The sequence below is a fragment of the Leptidea sinapis genome, chromosome 24, assembly GCF_905404315.1.
Source record: "Leptidea sinapis chromosome 24, ilLepSina1.1, whole genome shotgun sequence".
In the NCBI taxonomy this organism is placed as follows: domain Eukaryota; kingdom Metazoa; phylum Arthropoda; class Insecta; order Lepidoptera; family Pieridae; genus Leptidea; species Leptidea sinapis.
Genome location: NC_066288.1, coordinates 12459788 through 12482139, shown reverse-complemented (window position 1 = coordinate 12482139; position 22352 = coordinate 12459788). Strand labels below are relative to the sequence as shown.

Genomic DNA, 22352 nt, shown 5'->3' with positions numbered 1-22352 from the left:
TGCGCCCAGTGAGGAAGCTGGAGGTCCACTTGCATAAGCTCTCGGGAAGCCCAAATGATGGAAGTTTTGAGAGGAGCGCCTTGTGCCATACACGATCAAAGGCCCTCGCTATAGCGAAAGGAAGGCCTGGCAGTACGCCTGGATATATCCAGGCTTACTGCCAAGGCCTTCCCCCTGCTTTCAATAGCCGCCGCCCATCTATGTGTTAGGTATACCAGAAGATCGCCAGTCGACCGACCATGGCGAAAGTCGTACTGCCGGTCGTTGATCAACTGGCGACCCTGAAGGTATACCGAGAGCTGGCGGTTAATTATGCTCTCCATGATATTGGAAAGCAGGGAGGTAATCGCTATAGGCCTGTAGTTTGCCGGATCCGAACTGTCTCCTTTTTTTTGGATCGGATAGACAAGGGCTGACTACCATGAGTCAGGAACTACGCCTTTTGAATAAGAGTGCCGGAATAAACGAGTTAGCATCGGCGTCAACTCAGGGGCACACGTTCTAAGCACGATTGCAGAAATGCCATCCGGCCCGCTCGACTTCCTGACGTCCAATGAAAACAGAGCTCGCCAAACAGTTTTTTGTCTGAACTGTACTTCAGGCATGGAGCTCTGACACCGCGGGATCGGCGGTGTTTTTCCGTTGTCGTCAAGAGTCGAGTTGGAGGCAAAAAGAGAGCACAGGAGATCGGCTTTCACTTTTGCAGTATGGGCCAGGGTGTCATTCCTTATGTGCAACGGCGGCATGGCCGGCTGGTTGAAGTTACCAAGATCAACTATCGACAACGACCAGAACTTACGTGTTCCGGTCGGGTAACTGAAAAGCTGCTCGCCGATTTTGACGACGTGCTTCGATTTCGCACGGGTGATTTGCCGCTTGAAAAATCTGGAGGCATGGTTATATTTCCTCTTCAGAACTTTGCAGTTCGGATCCTTTGAGCCAAACGCCGCAGCCTAAGTTCGATACGCCTGTTTTTTGCAGTCAGATGCTGCTTTAACTGACGCATCGAACCAGGGCTGTGATCTGCCACCGATCGGTACTACAGAGCTTGGTACAAAAATATCCATACCCTGCTGTATCACATCGGCTACTGCAACGGCGCAGGCACTAGGATCATCCGAAGGGAAACAAACCTTGCCCCAAGGATAGGATGCAAAAAAGGAACGCATCCTATCCCAATCTGCTGACTTGTAGTGGCAAACGCGGCGGGTCGCTGGTGGTCTGCGACGTTGGCGTCGGCACTACACTCCTGACCAGGCAATGGTCGGACGTTCCGAGAGGGGCGTTGACTTTGACCTGGTAACTATCGGGATGTGTAGTCAGCAGAAGATCTAATAAGGACGGCATTTGGCTATCCACATCCGGGAGTCGCCTTGGCGACTCAACTAATTGGGACAGACCTTACGCCAATGCAAAAATATGCACAGATCGCCATGCGTAGTCTGTGGTACGTGATCCAAGCCATTCGGCATTGTGCCCGTTGAAATCACCCAAGACTACGATTTCAGCGGAGGGGATCTGTGCAAGCACGTCATCAAATGCCGCTTGAACGCCGCCCATGAGGTGATCCGTTTCTGCGTTACCACTATAGGACCTGTTGACTCACGCATAGATGCGGACGCGGTCCTCTAAATCTACGCGGAGCCAGAGAGTAGACAGGTCCCTACCCTCAAAATTGCCGAGACGGCGACAGCAGATATCCTCCCTAACGTACACACATACCCCGGCATGAGGCAAAAAATTGTGCTGAATTTTGTACCCGTGGTACGTTAAATATGACGTATCGCTCGGTCGAGATATCTGCGTCTCCGTAAGGAAACACAAGGCCGGCTACGCCGTCTCAAGGTGGTGGTGGACGACTTTTAAATTGGAGTGAATTCCCCTTATGTTACAGAAGTCCACATTAAGCGTGGAGCGGGGTGCCGTGGTGTTGCTGCCCCGTTTGTCCTGTGAAATGCGCGGTACTGTGCCCTCCCCAGAATACGAGGGGCAGCCCGAGCGCGAATGTTCGGGGAGGGATTCTCCGGCTCTGGTAGAGCCGGTACCCTTCTGGCGTAATACCTTTTTTAGGACTGCTCCCATATTTTTGTTGGGGGGTGATGGGGAGAGGGAGGGGGGGAAGGGATGGTTTCCGGTCCTCGACACTAACCTATGCGAAACATAGCGGCACCAGGCCGCTACTTCACGCCGGTATTCTGTGCGAATGTGGTAAGTAACCCGGACGAGTCTGGCCCGATTGTGCTGAGACGCATGCATAAGACGGCAGCGTGACTCTCCCACTTTCAATGAGCCCATAGTCGCCTCTTATGACACCCTAGGGCCTGGGACTACCCTATTCTTTTTACGCCCCGGGGAAGCACAGGGCATTACTATTATTTCATTAATATAAAAAAGGGCTTAATGGTTTATAATTTGACGCAATTGTGCAATTTTAAAATGTATTTTTTAATATTTTCTACGCAAAAAGACCGCTAAAATCATATCATTTTAGGTTTCGGAACGCATTTTTATTTCGTTCATTCTTCATAAGCGATCCAAACGCCATACAGTAAAAAGCACTTCATGGTACGAATTTTAGTGATTCAGTTTAGGTACCTAAACTGACCTGCATTGGATTCGCATCGCTTATTAAAAGTTGATGGTATGCCCTCTGGTCACATTAGAAACTTTAAGTCTTAATGAGAAATTTATAAGAAACAATTATTTTAGCATAATATATTATAAGCCACTTATATGTACCTAGATTTTGGATAAATGTTCTGTTTTTTTTACCAAATAAATAAAAAAAACATATACTACAAACTTGCACATACTCCGCAAGTGCACAGTAAATTTAATATTACGATATTCAATATTTATTTTTTATGTAATTCTGATCAGTCCTTTGTCTCAGGTACAAATTATTATCAACTTCTTTAAGGAATGTGTCCACGCTTTCCTGTCGTCATGGAAACACTGCCCAAGAAAGCTCATTCCATAGATTGTTTTTACGCGGCAGAATTTTTCTTGAAAACCGCACCATAGTCGCCACACATCCAATGGTGAGGATGACATATAAGTTTGTGGCGTATCATGCCAAGGTGGATTAGGACGGAAGGATTACGCGAAATAGCTCTTCGGAACACTACCCGTGATAAAAGCGGTAATAGATACACAAATTCTACTTAATGCTGATTTCAAGCCAACGGCCTTGAGGATACGAGCGGAGCTAGGTTACCTCGCCCGTACAAGATCGCGAAGATGTCAGGTTATTTCCACCAAAGCGGAGAGGAGATGTGAGCTGTGCTTATAACAACGCTTTCGGGTGTGAAATGCGTAGTCCGCCTGACACACCGACTGCACGCATCCCTCTCCGCAGCGCCACTTTATGACGCGGCAAAAAATTCAATAGAAAATGAAACATATCCTCTCCGCTTGATCCATTTCCACTGAAGCTAAGCGGAGAGATCTGGAAATCACGAAATTTGATTGGTTATCAATACACATCTGCTCTCCTCTCCAATTTGGTTGGTTCAGGGGCTTATTATAATACAATTTGTTTTTTTTTTAAAGTGATAATCCTCACTTCTAGGATTAATACACAAGTAAAATTTTATGAACGATGCGGGACTCGAGCCCACAACCTCTGGCGTTCCGTGCCAGTGCGTTCTCTCAACTCAGCTAACCGTTCGAGTGACGTATTGTCATAAAATCCTGTATGCTTAGTTCAACTCTTAGGTTCTGGCTTCATCTACAGGATCTACCTTACAGTTTAAAACCTGCTCAACCCCAATATTTGCAGATTAGGAAATTGACTTGAGGTGTCGCTCTTGTAAATCTAAACAATTTGTTATGTTTTTAACTGACTTCAAAAAAGGAAGAATTCTCGGTTCTCAATTCGTCGGTATGTATCAATACACTAATAAAATTTGAAAACAAAATTTTTTAGTTGGCACAGCACTGGCACGGAACGCCAGAGGTCGTGGGTTCGAATCCCGCGCCGTTCAAAAAATTTTGTGTTCAAATTTTATTCTTATAATACAGTTTATGATAGACAGACGAACTGATGGATTGCATCAACGAATCCCCGCATATTTAATACTTATATCTTGGATATTCAACGAAATGGATCAACTAGGTAGAAGAATACAAAACCAATTATCATCAATAATTTCGCACAAACTCTTTGGACTTTGCTGGTCCTCAATTTTACAGCGGAACGTTATGAAGAAAAATGGATTGTGTAGTTTAGTAAGAGTGAGCGAGACAAATAGTGACGATACTTTAATCAAAGCCAGCAACAGTAAGTAAAATTAATATAAATAACAAAATATCCGGAACTAGACCTAGCTCAGTGACTTAATTTTATTTGCTTTAGGTTTATTGAAATTAAAATCTGATAGTAAATTCAAAATGTTTATTGTAACAAATGGTAACACACAAACTTTAATTTATCGTTTCAATAGCAAAATATCTGTAACATTTTTTAAATAACATTCTAAAATTCTTCTAAATAGACTACCGGTTCCATATACTCGATTTCCAACGGAACTGGATAGTAAATAATGCACTCTTCACAGGATTTCTGAAAGGAAAATAGCGATGTAAAGGGTTGTACTTCAGTTTGTTTGAAGAAATGCTTGTTCTCGTTATTTCGAGTATCCTAGATATACCACTAGGCTAGATTATGGGTACCTCAACGTAAGCATTATTGTGTTTCGGTCTGAAGGGCGCCGTAGCTAGTGAAATATACTGGGCAAATGAGAACTCTTATGTCTCAAGGTGACGAGTGCAATTGTAGTGTCGCTCAGAAATTTTGGGTTTTTCCAGAATCCCGAGCGGCACTGCATTGTAATGGGCAGCGTGTATCAATTACCATCAGCTGAACGTCTTGCTCGTCTCGTCCCTTGTCATCAATCCTGTCATGCTATGTGTAAAAAAATGTTTAATAAATTACCAAAAGAAATAAGAGAGGAGACAGTGTAAATAGATTAAAATGTAAATTATTAAAGCTATTAATAATATTGTTTTTACTCGATACTATCAAACGAAGTGGTAACTGGTACCAAAGTTATTCTTATAATTATAATTCAGTGATTATTTTTACTATATTAATATTTGAACGTTTCTCTTTTAATATTTAATTAATTAAATAAAAAAATCACGTTGTTATTGAACGTGGGTAACACTGAAAATGTTTAGAACTGGCCAGTTAGAAACATTGCTAATGAAAACTTTTTTGAATTTCAATTTTAGACCTCTTTGGTTACCTAATGTTGTGTATTACATTCATTTGTCATTTGTTTTTGTGAATTTGCGGCAAATTACAAAACTCTTGTTACATGTGAAAATGAACCAAACGCGAGAAAATTTTCGGTCAATGATTTATTATGACTTTCGTTGTGGGCTTACTCAACAACAAAGCTATGATAGGCTGCGATTAGCATTTCTTAATGAAGCCCCATCTCGTGCCACTATTTACAATTGGTTTAACGAGTTTTAGCGTGTAGCAATCTCGATGAACCGCGTGAGGGACGTCCTTTAACAGCGACTACTGAAGGTGACATCACTGCTGTGCGGCGCATGATAGAGGAAGATAAGAGAGTGACCTATCTGCAGATAGCAAGGGCAAGCCTAGGCATTGGTAAGAGTTTTTACCGACGACCAGAAACACCTTCACATGGACTGGTGTCGCCAAATGTTTGATAAGTTCAACGGCAGTGACTCAAATGCCGTATTTGAGATCGTCACAGGTCACAAAAGACAATCAGCTCAGTGGGTATTTCCTTTCGAGGATCGGGGAAGAATGGGCCCATTGCTTTTCTCAGTGGTTCCATCGAATGCGACGATGTGTAGAGAAGAACGGAGATTACTTAGAAAAACAATAAAAGTATTGGCAACTTTCTACATTAAGCCGTTTTTCATTTTCTTAACATTTTCAGTGTTACCTAGGTATATTGTAACCACCGAAATATTTGCATGTCTTTCATGAGGATGTTCCCTCTTATCCTAAATTTGTAACAACTTTAGCTGTTAATGTTTCTTGCAAATAAAGAACTGTGACTTTGAACATAATATAATTCCCAAACTAATACGCGAGTCAAAACGTCTTTTTGAAGAGGAAATTCCTTTATGAGAGTTGAGCAATTCATTTAATTTGAATTGAATGAATTGAACTCGATGCGCTCGGTTGGTCACACTCATGCGAGTAAATTCGGTTCGAGCCTACTAAGGGGACTTGCTATTTCAATAAAGTCGTATTTCGTATTATTAACCTCACCCTGATAAAGATTTTACTCCTGCCATGCGGTCTAATGCATGTATTGTTACATAAAAAACAACTTTTGTGATATTATGTTCTGAGTAACATAATAAAATGCGCTAATGCTTAGTGTGTCATGAAACATTTCGATGATTGACAATCAATTAATTAATTGGAAACCCAAGCGCTGGCAGCTATCTCGGTCAACGGATCAGCCTAGCTATCCAACGCGGAAATGTCAGTATTCTAGGTACGCTTCCACGTATTGATAGTTTTAATTTTATGTAGTCATGGTATTGTAAATATAGATATAAGATTTGTTTTGTTTGAATAAAATAATAAGCACTTCGAGTTTCAAATTTAACAATCATGTCACTTTATATCCTAGTGTAAGTGATGGTGTCTCTTTCAGAAAAATTTTGTAAAACAAATACCTCTTCCTCTTTTCCTTCTCCTATTTGTCCATCCTTTTTCTTATCTTTTTCCTCATCATCTTCAGCATTTTTGCTTTCTTCGTTTTTTACGTCATCATTTTCAGAACTCTCAGTTTCCGCGGATGGTTCTTCTCGTTTCTCACGCCTAAAGGTAAATAAGAAACAATATCATACATATTTAACACAATTAGTGTATTAACGTTGTTGTTCAATTAATTTATTATGTATGTTAAGAGACTCATTATTGGCATAAAACTAATAATGTCTTATAAAGCAGTAACTTTTCAAAGATTATTGATTTTATAGATACTCAATTATTGAATTTATTAACAATTAAAATGGTATGTTTTTATAATAAACTTTAGACAGACTAATGATAAATACGTTAAAGCAAAAAGCAATCATATATCGTGAACTTATAATGTCAATCAAATAACTTATACCTTGAGTTAGCTTTTGGAGTATCGTTTCTTTGCCATTCTTTAGCTGAAATCAGGAAATAAAGTTTTAAAGTCAAATTCAAATAGAACTTGTAATAACAATTTTAATTGTAAAATATTAAAAGAAAAATATTTTTTTTATAAAACCTTTATAAATTTTTAGCAAAGTTTCCAAAAAAAGATTTATAGTGAATTAGGAATACGTATAATATACAATTTATAAACAGGAAATGATATATTCTAAAACAAGTCACCTGTTGTGCACAGTGTCAATGTGAAACACAAAAGTAAAATGGTGAATTTTTGCATCGTCGATATTCTTGTTGCCTTTGAACAACTTATCTTCATACTGAATTTTTTGGGTAAATTCATCATTTTATATTAGAGATTCATCCTTCAAATTGAAAGTGATTTATAAGAACACAAAGAAGTCGGACTAAATCTTCAGCAAATCCATTTTCATGACAATAGTTTCAAAGTCTACTGTGTTGAATACAAGTCATTATTTAATAGTTACTTTGAAGAGGTAAGTAATATTTAGTTTTGTTTGAGCGTGAATGTGACCTTTGAATTTTTTTTTTGTATGGAATAGGAGGAGAAACAAGCATACGGGTCACCTGTTGTTAAGTGATCACCGCCGCCCACAATCTCTTGCAACACCAGAGGAATCACAGGAGCGTTGCCGGCCTTTAAGGAAGGTGTACGTGCTTTTTTTGAAGGTACCCATGTCGTATCGTCCCGGAAACACCGCACAAGGAAGTTCATTCCACAGCTTTGTAGTACATTTTTTTTTATGGAATAGGAGGACAAACGAGCGTACGGGTCACCTGTTGTTAAGTGATCACCGCCGCCCACAATCTCTTGCAACACCAGAGGAATCACAGGAGCGTTGCCGGCCTTTAAGGTAGGTTTACGCGCTTTTTTTGAAGGTACCCATGTCGTATCGTCCCGGAAACACCGCACAAGGAAGCTCATTCCACAGCTTTGTAGTACGTGGAAGAAAGCTCCTTGAAAACCGCACTGTGGAGGACCGCCACACATCCAGATGGTGAGGATGATATTCTAACTTGTGGCGTGTCGTGCGAAGGTGGAATATGGCGGCAGGAATCAGGTTAAACAGCTCTTCGGAACACTCCCCTTGATAAATGCGGTAGAAGACACACAATTCTCTACGCAACGCCAAGTGATCCAGACGTTCACAGAGCACTCGGTCCCCCACAATTCGAGCTGCTCTACGTTGCACGCGGTCAAATTCAAATTCAAATTCAAATATTTTTATTCAAAATAGGATTTAAAATCACTTATTGAACGTCAAAATCTACCACCCATTCAAAAGAGACTGCCTCAGACATGAGAAGAATGGGCGCAAGAAACTCAGCGGGCTTTTTTTTTTAAATATAAAATATGGATTACAATGTAATATCGTACAATAAACATTTATAATTAAAGAGCCTGAGGGTGTTCGCTTTATTCCCAGTCCGTGGTGTCATTAAGAAAATCGTGTATGCTATAATAACCTTTCCCACACAAACGTTTTTTAGGAATACTTTTAAATTTAGTAATGCATTTGTTTTGTACATTTTCTGGGATCATATTGTAGAAGCATATACATCGCCCAACAAAAGACTTAATAACTCGACCCAACCGAGTAGTAGGCATAACAAATTTTTGTTTGTTCCTCGTGTTAACATTATGAATGTCACAGTTTCTAGAAAATTCCTCAATGTGCTTATGAATATACAAAACATTATCAAAAATGTATTGAGAAGCAACAGTCAAAATGTTTATTTCTATAAATTTTTCTCTTAATGATTCTTTAGGACCTAGGTTATAAATCGCGTGAATAGCCCTCTTCTGCAGCCCAAAGATGGTATTAATATCGGCCGCACTGCCCCATAACAATATACCATAAGACATAATACTATGAAAATAACTAAAGTATACTAATCGCGCCGTATCTATGTCAGTTAACCATCTAATTTTCTTAACAGCATATGCTGCAGAACTAAGCCTATTCGCCGATCCTTCTATATGGGGGCCCCACTGCAATTTGGAATCAAGAGTAATGCCAAGAAATATAGCAGATTCCACTTGTTTTACCACCTCTCCATTTAATAAAATATTCGCATCTACATTTTTCACATTAGGCGCGGTGAATTTAATATATTTGGTTTTATGATTATTGAACAGTCCCCAACAGTTCGTGCTCTGCGTTGCACGCTGTCAAATAGATCGAGCGTATACTGGGGTGCGCCAGACCAGAGATGACAGCAATACTCCATGTGTGGCCGGACCTGCGCTTTGTAGAGCGCTAGAATGTGGGCCGGCTTGAAGTATTGCCGTGCTCTATTAATGACGCCCAGTTTATTTGAAGCCAATTTGGCTTTGCCCTCCAGATGACCACGAAATTGTCAATCGCTCGAGATTTCGAGGCCCAGTATTCCGATACTAGGCGAGGCTTTAAGGGAAGTGTTGTCGAAGAGCGGTGATACGACAAATGGGGTTTTTAGTGGTAAATGCGCAAACTTGAGTCTTCTGGGGGTTAAATTGGACAAGGTTCAATTTACCCCATTCCGCGACCTTCTCAAGAGAGGACTCGATAGAAAACACAAGTTTCTCCCCGCACTGGTCGACGATTTCTCGAGAGATACCTGCATGGCCCATGTAAACGGCAACACCAGTGCTGTCGTCTGTATAGCAATGAATGTTGGAGGTGTCCAACATATCATTGATATAAAGAAGAAACAGCGTGGGAGATAGCACACAGCCTTGGGGCACTTCAGCATTCACGGGCTTCGGGTTCGAGCAATATCCGTCGACAACGACCTGTATGCTGCGCCCAGTGAGGAAGCTGGAGGTCCAGTTGCACAAGCTATCAGGAAGCCCAAATGATGGAAGTTTTTAGAGGAGCGCCTTGTGCCATACACGATCAAAGGCCTTCGCTATATCCAGACCAACTGCCAGGCCTTCCCCCTTGCTTTCAATAGCCGCCGCCCATCTATGTGTTAGGTATACCAGAAGATCGCCAGTCGACCGAACATGGCGAAAGCCATACTGCCGGTCGTTGATCAACTGGTGACCCTCAAGGTATACCAAGAGCTGGCGGTTAATTATGCTTTCCATGATTTTGGAGAGTAGAGAGGTAATAGCAATAGGCCTGTAGTTAGGCGGATCCGAACTGTCTTCTTTTTTTGGGATCGGATGGACAAGGGCTGACTTCCATTAATCAGGGACTACGCCTTTTGTATAACAGTGCCGGAATAAACGCGTTAGCACCGGCGTCAACTCAGGGGCACACATTCTAAGCACGATTGGAGAAATGCCATCCAGCCCGCTCGACTTCTTTAAAATAATATAGGAAAGTATTATTAGTATATGTTATTTTAATACAAACATAATAAACCTTTTAAAACCCAACTGATTGCGAAACTGAAGTGGCAATGGGCGGCACATAGTTTGACGGACAGATGGCCGTTGGGGCAGTAAAGTCCTCGAATGGTGACCACGTACCTGAAGACGAAGTGCTGGAAGTTCCTCCACAAGATGGACCACCGACCAGCTCAAAGCCGTCGGAATTCGTTGGATGAGGGCAACGCAAGCTCGTCGTGGACATCTTTGGGGGAGGCCTTTGTCCAGCAGTGGATGTCTTCCGGCTGATAATAAATAAACCTGATCATATCTATCTAGTCGCACGTGCAGAGTTGTGGTTAACGGTTTCACATCTGCATCCTTTGAGGCGACGTCTGGTGTTCCACAGGGATCTCATTTAGGCCCCCCTCTCTTTAATATTTTCATAAGCGACATTAGTGAATGTTTTTTTAATTCAACATATTATTTATTTGCTGACGATTTGAAATTTTTTAGACCTATAAAATCTCCACAAGATTCTGGTTTTGTACAAGAAGATTTAAACAGATTGGTGGAATGGTGTTATTATAATAGAATCACTCTAAATACCTCAAAATGTGTGGTGATGAAGTTCTCACGAAAAAAAATCAATTTAAATTCTTTGTATAAAATCAATGGGACAGTATTAACTCAAGTGGACTTTTTTTGCGATTTAGGTGTAACATTAGACAAAGAGCTGAAATTTCATATACACATCGATACCATCGCTAACAGAGCATTAAAAACATTAGGTTTTTGTCATTAGGAATGGCAAAGAATTTAATTCTTATCAAGCTAAAATAACGATTTATAATGCATTTGTACGCAGTATCTTAGAGTATCGTTCTGTGGTATGGAGTCCTCACTACCAAATATATAAAAGTAGATTAGAAACAATCCAAAAACGTTTTATATGGCATCTTTCTTATAAATCCAATCTATGCAATCTATTAGAAAACTACTCAGAACGTTTGCGATATTTTAAGATGCACACACTGACTAATAGGAGGAATATATTGAATTGTCTCTTTTTATATAAAATTTTTAACAGTGGAATTGACTGCCCCGAAATTATCTCCTTTATTAATGTATCCGCTCCCATGAGACTCCCGAGAATCAGCAAACGCGATACATTTTCAACAAATACTGCAAAGTCTAACCTAGGTCACTTTCGAACTCTTAATAGAATTGTTCGCACTTATAATAAGCCTTTCGAAAGTTGATCAAAGTATAGAAATTTTTAATGATAAGCTCTCTGCTTTAGGTATAAACTTCGGAAATTGATATGTTGCTAGACAGGAATTACAAAAATTATTCATTTAATGTAATATTTTAGTTCTGCCATATTTAAGTAAAATAAGTTTTGTTCATTTTTATTTATAATTGTATTGTATCTTATTATATAATTGTATTATATTGTATCTTAGTATTAGTTCTTTTGTTGTTAAAATTACATATACTACTTAACATCGTAGTTACGTTGCTATTGGGCTGGGCGTGAATCTCAGACGTGACAATATAATGGCTTCATTTTAAAAATAATATTATCAAGTCTGTGTTAGAACATAGGAATAGAACAGTACTTTAACTTCGTATTAAAATGCCCGAGTCGACGCACGCACACATACACACCATTTATATGGCCGCTTAACAATTTTGGGAAGACAAAACTATTAAGTGCCATGCGGTGCAGTCTCGGCGAACTGTTGGCTGTCCGAGTTAAATTAACTGCGGCACGCCGTCCGCGTCGGATTACACCGCCCCCCCTCCTTCACGTTATCAAGTGAGGAGGCCCAGACACGCCCTCTCCGATCCCCCTAACAAACTCTCGTCTGACCTGGAACGCCTCTTGGCATCCGGGGATAATCAGACGCATTTAGATTCATCTCTAGTTTGTGATCATCCTTCTGATGTCACTAATCCGAATTAGATAGCACCTTCTGTGCAATATCCCAGCGGAAACTCCATAGGGAGTGCCGCTTGCGCCTCTCTCTCCCCAAGAGAAGGTCGCCTTCGATGTAGGCTTAGAGGGCACCTGCCCAAAGCCAACTGCAGGTGGTGTTTAGTGGGTAGGCACCTAGGTTTTCACGTGAGTCCCACATAACCAACGCAGACTGAGGCTGCGTTGGTATGCATGAGCATTCACCACCTCCCTCCCGTCGTTAACCCGGAGGGTAGCCCATTCCCTTGCTTGGGCGCAAAAAAAAAAAAAAAGCCGTCCGCGTAGTCAATCTTTTTGTATAAGCAACCCTAGCGTTCCGCTTAGACGTAGGTATAAATGTCAAGAAGGCCGCTGGGTAATGCTGCTGTTCTAATACTTTTATTGTGTCTGTGGTATCGTCTAAGGTATAATATAATAGATTATATGATAAAATAAACTCTATGAACGATACTGGACTCGAACCCACGAGGCATCTGATTCCGTCCGAGAGCTCTTCTAACTGTTCAACTCTCAGGTTTTGGCACCATCTACAGGATCTACTTTACAGATGATAACCTGCTCAATATTTGCAGATTAGGAAATTGACTTGAGATGTCGCTCTTGTAAATCTAAAAAATGTGTTATGTTTTTAACCGACTTCAAAGAAGGAGGAGTCGGTTCTCAATTCATCGGTATGTATCAATACACAAATAAAAATAGAAAACAAAATTTTTCAGTTGGCAGAGCACTGGCACGGAACGCCAGAGATTGTGGGTTCGAGTCCCGCATCGTTCAAAAATTTTTTTTTCAAATTTTATTCTTATAATACAGTTTATGACAGACATACGAACTGATGGGCTACATCAAGGAATCCCCGCAGATTTAATACTTATATCTTGGATATTCAACGAAATGGATCAACTAGGTAGAAGAATACAAAACCAATTATCATCAATAATTTCGCACAAACTCTTTGGACTTTGGTGGTCCTCAATTTTACAGCGGAACGTTATAAAGAAAAATGGGTTGTGTAGTTTAGTAAGAGTGAGCGAGACAGATAGTGAAGATACTTTAATCAAAGCCAACAAAAGTAAAATTAGTATAAATAACAAAATATCCGGACCTAGACCTAGCTCAGTGACTTAATTTTGCTTTAGGTTTATTGAAATTAAAATCTGAAAGTAATTTCAAAATGTTTATTGTAACAAACGGTAACACACAAACTTTAATTTATCGTTTCAATAACAACATTTTCTAAAATTCTTCTAAATAGACCTCTGGTTCCATATACTCGATAGCCAAAGGAACTTGATATACATAGATGCTCTCTTCACAGGGTTTCTGAAAGGAAATTAACGATAAAGTTTAAATTCACGGTGAAAGGGTTGTACTTCGCTTTGCTTGAGAAAAGCTTGTTTCCATCTCATGATCCTAAAACAACCTTTGTGACATTATGTTCTGAGTAACATGCCAGTAATACGCCCTAATGCTTAGCGTGTCATAAAACGTTTCGATGATTAACAATCATGTCACTTTATATCCTAGTGTAATGGTAAGTAATGGTGTCTCTTTCAGATAAGCTTAGTAAAACAAATACCTCTTCCTTTTTTTCTTCTCCTTCTTCTGCATCCTCTTTCTCATCTTTATCCTCATCACCTTCGGCATTTTTGCTTTCTTCATTTTTTACGTCATCATTTTCAGAACTCTCAGTTTCTGAGGAGGGTTCTTCTCGTTTCTCACGCCTAGATGTAAATAAGAAACAATATCATACATATTTAACAAAATTAGACATATCAATGACGTTGTTGTTCAATTACTTTATTATGTATGTTAAGTAACTCATTATTGGCATAAAACTAATAATGTCTTATATGGCACTAACTCTTCAAAGATTATTGATTTTATAGATCCTAAATAACTGAATTGAAAAACATTTTAAAATTGTATGTTTTTATAATAAACTTTAGACTAATGATAAATACGTTCAAGCAAAAAGCAATCATATATCGTGAACATATAATGTCAATCAAATAACTTATACCTTGAGTTAGCTTTTGGAGTATCGTTTCTTTGCCATTCTTTAGCTGAAATCAGGAAATAAAGTTTTGAATTCAAATTCAAATAGAACTTGTAATAACAATTTTAATTATAAAACCTTAAAAGAAGTATAAATTTTTTATAAAACCTTTATGAATTTTTAGCAAAGTTTCCCAAAATATATATATAGTGAATTAGGAATACGTATATACAATTTATAAATAGGAAATGATATATTCTAAAACAAGTCACCTGTTGCGCACAGTGTCAATGTGAAACACAAAAGTAAAATGGTAAATTTTTGCATCGTCGATGTTCTTGTTGCCTTTGAACAACTTATCTTCATACTGAAATTTTTGGGTAAATTTATCATTTTATATTGGAGATTCATCCTTCAATTTGAAAGTGATTTATAAGAACACAAAGAAGTCGGACAAAATCTTCAGCAAATCCATTTTCATGACAATAGTTTCAAAGTCTATTGTTTTAAATACTAGTCATTATTTAATAGTCATTTTGAAGAGATAAGCAATATTGAGTTTTGTTTGAGCGTGGATGTGACGGATCTTTAAAATAATATAGGAAAGTATTAGATATTATGATATTTTAATACGATACGATACTAAACCTTTTAAAACCCAACTGATTGGGAAACTGAAGTGGCAGTGGGCGGCACATAGTTTGACGGACATATGGCCGTTGGGGCAGTAAAGTCCTCGAATGGCGACCACGTACCTGAAGACGCAGCGTATGAAGTTCCTCCGCAAGATGGACCAATGACCAGCTCAAGGCCGTCGGAATACGTTGGATGACGGCAGCGCAGGCTCGTCGTGGACATCTTTGGGGGAGGCCTTTGTCCAGCAGTGGATGTCTTCCGGCTGATAATAAATAAACCTGAAGATAAGATATAAATATTGATACCTGTCTTACTATAATAGAAGTTAAGAGAAAAAGGTGATCCTTTTGATTTTTTTGTTCACAAACATTATTTCGAAGCTACAAATTATTATTAACCGTCTTCAAAAAAGGAGGAGGTTCTCAATTCATCGGTCGGTGTTCCTTTTTTTTATGTTAGTTACCTCAAATCTTTCAACTGGGTGAACCGGTTTTGATAATTTATTTTTATTTGAAAGCTGGTGCTTCCCGTGTGATCCATTATAATTTGGTCCAGATCTGACAGTGGCATCCATGAGACAACCATAAAAGTCTTAAATTTGCTATACATACGTATAGCAAAGTGGCTGATAAATTTTCGAATAACTCAATATCGCGCCAACCGATTTCGATGATTTGTTTTTATTGGAAAGGATATATTTCAAAGCTAGTTTGGTGAGAGTTTGTTTGGTTCTGATTATCAAATCCATGATAAAGTAACAAAACTTTTTAATTCTAAGGAGCAAATTAACGATACTCGGCCGAATCTTTTTTATACTATCCGGATATTTAGGTCATCTACCATAACATATTTATGGTCAAGTAATTGTCGTAGTCGAATATGATGATCAATGGGACTCCTTAACGACTTACAGTATATAATAATAACTTTTTATTTCTTACCAACAACCAAAATTACAATATAGCGAAAAATTAAAAATACAGGGGATACATAAGTTTTGGTCGTGGATCGCTGGTGCCTGTGGTAGGTAATAAAATACCTGTATTACTACTGGTCACCAGGATTCCACTTTTACACAGTGACTAAAAAGCTTGAAATTCCAAAGGATAGAGGTAAATGTGTGTGTGTGTGTGTGTATGTGTGACTGAGTGTGTGTGTGTGTATGTGTATGTGTGTGTGTGTGTGAGAGAGAGAGAGGGTGTATGTGCAAATATGCGTACGATAGGGTGTTCTCGGTTTATAGGTGTGCTATCCAAGACCTCCAGAAGTCTCTCTGTGTGATAGTAATCTTGCAAAAGGAGCCATTCGTGTGCAGTTGACCGACATTTGTACATGTTTAGACCATACAAACATAATACCTTGTGTAGATTATTATAAAGGTACGGTCCCAGAAACACGAATCTGCGGCTAAATGACGTCCTTACCTTCGTAGATACTGCCACAAGATGATTGCGGCGAGTAGACTCTGGCCTAAACTCTGTTAAAGGGTGCTATTTGATAACAATCGCCAATATGAAGAGTTGCCTGATTGTCAGAACTTGGCAGTATTCATAAAGTTCTGTTGTGGGATACAGGCGAGGCTTAAAACAACATACCTTCAAGACAGCCCTCTGTGCACGCTTCACCAAGAGAAAGCGAGATTTTGCAGCAACACCCCATGTCGTAATGTAATAATTCAAAATATTTTGGCATATCGCTAAATATACTATTTTCATTTTTCATTTGGTAAAACAGTGATTTGTAAGGAGTCTTCGTCTTTATGGTTGCGCATAGAGAAATGGATCATTTTAGTTTTGGCTACGTTTAAGGTCAGCCGGTTTTCTTTAAGCCATTTATTTGCTGCGTTAAATCCATCTTGAGCAACACTATACGTCCCGGACAGCGTTCCGGAAGAAAATACCAATGCTGGATCATCTGCGTAAGAAAATATTTTTCTATTATATAATTTAAGATTGCATAGGTCGTTTACGTATACTAAGAACAAGCTTGGGCCAAGAATGCTCCCCTGAGGAACGCCATATTCAATGGTAGTTTCTAAACTTGTATAAGGGCCAATCTTAACACATTGGGATCGACCGGTTAGATAGCTTTGAAACAGGGATAATTGGTTTCCTCTTATACCTAACGAGTCCAGTTTGGATAGCAATATCGAAATCGAAACCGTGTCGAACGCTTTCGCAAGGTCCAGAAAAAGTGCTACACATTTCTGTTTATCGTCAAGTTTTCTGACTATGTGATCCACTAAATTATGTATGTACAGCATCAGCAGTGGAGCAATTCTTCCTAAAGCCATATTGGTTTGCAGGCAGGAGATTATGTGACTCTAAGTACTTAGTGAGTCTAATATTAATAATTTCTTCCAGTACCTAAGACATCGCGGGTAATACAGATATTGCTCTGTAATTTATAATTAGACTTCGATCACCTGATTTGAAGATAGGGTGGATAATAGCCCTTTTGAAGGCCGAAGGAAATATAAACGTTTTCAGGCTCATTACATATATATGTAAGAGGAGGGATTATGATTCTCTTGTGCTTCTTCAAGAATCCAGTAGAGATTGCGTCCCAGGCCTTAGCACTATTGTTTTTTAATGATGTGACTACGCGCTCGACTTCGGATTCGTCGGTGCTGAACAGGACAAAAGAGTTGGGAAAAAAGTATGGGTGCGATCTGTGGCAGAATGTCTAACTGTCTGTAATCAAATTGCATAGCAATTACGTTCATTGCTGCATTGAAAAATTTTGTATATCTACACATATTTAGACAAATTGTTAGTTATTGTACTTTAAATTCATTAAAAATCATAAAATAAAAAAAAAATAACAAAAAAACAACCGACTTCAAAAACAATAGATATAATGTGCACTAAAAAGTATAAAATAGAATAGACTAATTAATTAGATTGTATAAAAATACCCAATTATTTTTATAGCTTTTAGTGCACATTACATCTATTGTTTTGGAATAGTGTTTTTGAATTTGATTGTTTATTTATCTGTGAGTTTTAAGAAACTAGATCATCCAGCTTGGTATTTATGCCCGCGGTTTCATCAAATCATCATAGGGGTATGAAATCGCCGGTTAAACGTACTCCTTATAGTGCAAAGTTACAAATTGAATCTATTTTCATATGATGTTACGTTTTACATACGTTGTTTGATTTGATTTGATTCTGGGACGTTTTCTTTTGGATACCATCGAAATATCGTGTGTACCTTGCTAAAGTGCTGGTACGCTTATGTGATTCCTATAGTGTTATAAGAGTATTGGGGGTCAATTAGTTTTAGGTGCCTTTAATCCATTTAAAAGTAGTAACCTGATTGTACGGTTGACTCATCAACTTAAACAGAAATGATTTCCGTGTTATAGTGGGCACCCTGACACAAACCTGTCAAACACCAATTAACAAGCGTCTTTTCACAATCATAGTAAAGGATAGTCCTAAGGCATTTATTTTTTCAAAATTTTGTATATCAGTTCACACACTACTACCGCTACGGAAAGATATGGCGCTCTGAGACGGCGCAAGAATCTCGCTCAGTATTCTTTTTTGTGCTCTTTTTAAATAAAATATACAATATTGTACTGTCATTGTTATTGCTATAAAATTATCATAATCTAGTCCCAGCCTGTCCAATTGCTTAGATATTTAGCTGTGGAGTAGTAAGATTTACGGCAGAGTCATTTTTTAATAAAACATATCAATTTATTTATAGATTATGCCTGAACAGCGAATACTTTATCATAAAAGTGTATACATTTACACTTAAAGCTATTATGTATCTTATAGAGCCTACCAGGATTAGTTACATGCAATCCCTTATCTCTTGTGTTATAATAATGAAAATCAACATTTACAGCACAACTCATGTAAACCTGGAATGTATAGAAATGGCCAACCAACGGAAAAAGAACGTCGAGTTAGCATCCAAAAAGTTTGCAAACATCCCAGGTATGTTCTGACCTTCGGAAACTGGACTTCGGGCACTGGACTGATTAGATTATCCGGCAAACACACTGCACAGCACAGCAATAAACCCTTCGCGATTCGATTCCTCAAAGGTTGAACTCCGTTGATTACCGAGCTGTGAGTGAGGAGCAATATGCTTGCCCGCAGGTTTGCTCGAAGCATAAATAATATTAGAGCCACTCTCGTCTCGATCACTCGGGCATTGCGTAGAGACGTCGCTTCATTGTGTGTCTTTTATCGCATTTATCATGGGCAGTCTTCCGAAGTGCTGTTTCACCTGATTCCTGCCGCCGAATTCCATCTTCACACGACACGCCAGAAATAACGATATCATTCAAATTCAAAAAAAGCGCATACCTTCCTTAAAGGCCGGCAATGCTCCTGTGATTCCTCAAGTGTTGCAGGAGAATGTGGGCGATGATGATTACTTAACACGAGGTGACCCGTATGCTCCTTTGTCCCAATATACCCGATAAGTCATTCTTATCGCCTTATATTGGGACGCGCGAATTGCAATTTCCATCCAAACTTCTTTCTCTGGAAAGCTATATGTCCCTCCATTGACAGACAGTGTGTACGGATAAGGTGAGTTACCGTCGATAAGTTTATTGGGACAGAAAAGTCAACAATAGTTACGATTTTTATCTCAAGTAGGAGATAGACTCAATATTGGGAACGGCCGTAAGTGCTTCTGGGATGTATGCTGATGCATCAGTGGATAGTGTCCATGCCATTATCAGCAAAAAAGCGGTCTCTTCGTATTAGTAACAGCATCTTAAAGGTGATTGCTGCCAGAGCTTGCTGCTCTTGCTGCTCCTTCCAGAAACACTGGATACTGTTAGCTCTAGTCTTATAAATATATTTGGCTTACAGTACTAGCATAATTCATTAGAAATATTGTTACTAATACATTTACCAATATATATCTCTCTGAATAAAAAAATAAAGCAAGTGAACTGTGGATGAGCAGTAATAATGATGATGAAGGAGAAGAACTAAAAAAAGATTAATAATTTACAAAAGTGTCATTCAAAATACAAATGTTAACAAAACGTATAAAACTAAAATATTTTCCTTATAGTTTTAATCATCCAAATCATCCAAATCGCCATATTTAACTGTTTTCTTTTGAACGTCCCCATTTATGTTTCTGGTATAAGTAGTCCGACCTCCTGCAGACTTAACACCATTGACGTCACTCTCGTGCCTGTAGGATACAATGGACGAACCCACGAACTGTTCATTGTTACCTGGCTTGTAATTTATATTGGGATTTATTGGTTTTATTGGCGGGATAACTGGTATCTGGAAGGAAAAGTAATGTGTAAAGATTTTAGCTGTATATATCCTAATATGGCTTGCTATGCTCACTACAATGTCATGGCGAGCATATTTTTTTTAATGAAAATAAGGGGCGAGGCGAGCAGGACGTTCAGCTGATGGTAATTTATACGCCCTATTACAATGCATTGCCGCTCCGGATTATTGAAAAACCTAAAAGTTCTGAGCGGCACTACAACTGCGCTCATCACCTTGATACATAAGATGTCAAGTCTCATTTGCCCAGTAATTTCACTATCTACAGCGCCCTTCAGACCGAAACACAATAATGCTTACAGATAGTAATCTGTAGCTTCACGGTAGAAATAGGCGCCGTTGTGGTACCCATAATCTAAGTACCCATAATGTAATCCGGTGCAATGGAGTCTCCCGGTGATTATATAAGTGGGATGGGACGATGTCTGGTCCTTGCTTAAGTTATTGATCAGGTACTGTTTTTGAAAACAAATGAAAAAAAATTATGTCAATAGCTTATACATTTTGCCATTTACATATACATATTTATAATTTTTCAATGCCACTCTTTTCAATCAGTACAGCTTTATCATTTTACAATTTTTTTTACTACAATCCATGCGAGGGGATGCAACAAAAATACTCAAACGTCTAGAGTTATTGAGTTACTACAGTAGATGAATCTATCCACACGTAATGTGGTTCTTACATCATTTATACGTCTAGATAGACTATGACAGCTGTCAAAACGTCGAAAAAATTGACTTTAAGACTCATTTCTATTTAGAGCAATTCACGCACACTAACACAAAGTGTCATACAAATCGCGAGTGTAAGACGTAGCTTGACACGCACACTAATATTCCTGGCCTGTATTTATCGGTTGAACAGCAAGAGGCTCTATCTATGTATAAATTATCTTACACATTACTCTGACGCGAAAAATCAATCGTGGTTTATGCTGCGTATAGCTTTAAGCTATTATGAAATTCGGAAAATGTATAATGTACAGATGTAACTCTCTATTATCTAAATCATTGAAAAAACTTTTAACAAAAAAAAATACCACCTGAAAACTGAAACTGAATACCAACTGAAAGGCAAAAATTAATAAACCTTTATTATTTAACTTATATATTTTACGGGAGCGCCGAACCAAGTGCGCTATACCAAAGAATGTGACATAATAATACTACTGACTATACCTACAACACGATACCAGTGGGAGGCTCCTGTGCACAGGATGCCGGCTACATAATGGGTACCACAACAGCGCCTATTTCTGCCGTGAAGCAGTAATGTGTAAACATTCCTGTGTTTCGGTCTGAAGGGCGCCGTAGCTAGTGAAATTACTGGTCAAATGAGACTTAACATCTTATGCCTCAAGATGATGAGCGCAGTTGTAGTGCCGCTCAGAATTTTGGGCTTTTCGAGAATCCTGAGCGGCACTGGATTGTAATGGGTAGGGCGAATCAATTACCATTAGCTGAACGTCCTGCTCATCTCGTACCTTATTATCATACAAAAAGAATGGATAATGATCTGTTATAGTAAGTATACTCTTAATTAATAGCTGCAACCTGAGCCAAGTGCGAGTGTAAATTTTTAGAAAATCAAATCCAGTTTCCTTACTGGATACAGGAACTACATAATTGTTTTTTTTCCTATCAAAAAGTAGGACAAACTAGCGTACGGGTCACCTTGTATTAAGTGATCACCACCGCCCACTTTTATCTTAATGTATATAAATCCAGTGTCCTGATGTTTCTTTCTAGTGAACTCCTAAACTAATGAACGGATTTTAATGGGGATTACTTCATGGAGTGCAGTTTAGTTTTAGATAGGATAGATTTTTTTCGATTTGGGACCCATAATTATTGTATTTCCAATATTTGTTTTGTATCGACATATTTTCTATGAGATAATTTATTGCCGCACGGTTTGACAGTCCTACTGTGAAACAATTTCATTATAACAACCAGGAGCGTATTTTATGAAATGATTCTTGA

General features: G+C 38.8%; 2 protein-coding genes across 3 annotated transcripts; both read right to left on the bottom strand.

The window, feature by feature from the left end:
- Nucleotides 1-4381: 4381 nt before the first annotated feature.
- Nucleotides 4382-7452, bottom strand: LOC126971873 (uncharacterized). Its single transcript, XM_050818393.1, has 4 exons — nt 7370-7452; nt 7119-7161; nt 6676-6820; nt 4382-4564 (listed from the first exon to the last, which is right to left on the bottom strand). The coding sequence occupies exons 1-4, from the start codon at nt 7422-7424 to the stop codon at nt 4478-4480; spliced, it is 330 nt and encodes a 109-aa protein (XP_050674350.1). The 5' UTR covers nt 7425-7452; the 3' UTR covers nt 4382-4477.
- Nucleotides 7453-13669: 6217 nt separating this feature from the next.
- Nucleotides 13670-15608, bottom strand: LOC126971869 (uncharacterized). 2 transcript variants are annotated; one of them, XM_050818389.1, is made up of 4 exons: nt 15196-15608; nt 14465-14507; nt 14021-14165; nt 13670-13764 (listed from the first exon to the last, which is right to left on the bottom strand). In XM_050818389.1, exons 1-4 carry the CDS (start codon nt 15296-15298, stop codon nt 13678-13680), a joined length of 378 nt encoding a protein of 125 aa, XP_050674346.1. In that variant the 5' UTR covers nt 15299-15608; the 3' UTR covers nt 13670-13677. The 2 variants fall into 2 exon arrangements, with proteins under 2 accessions (XP_050674346.1, XP_050674347.1); XM_050818390.1 differs by lacking the exon at nt 15196-15608 and adding an exon at nt 14713-14807.
- Nucleotides 15609-22352: the final 6744 nt, after the last annotated feature.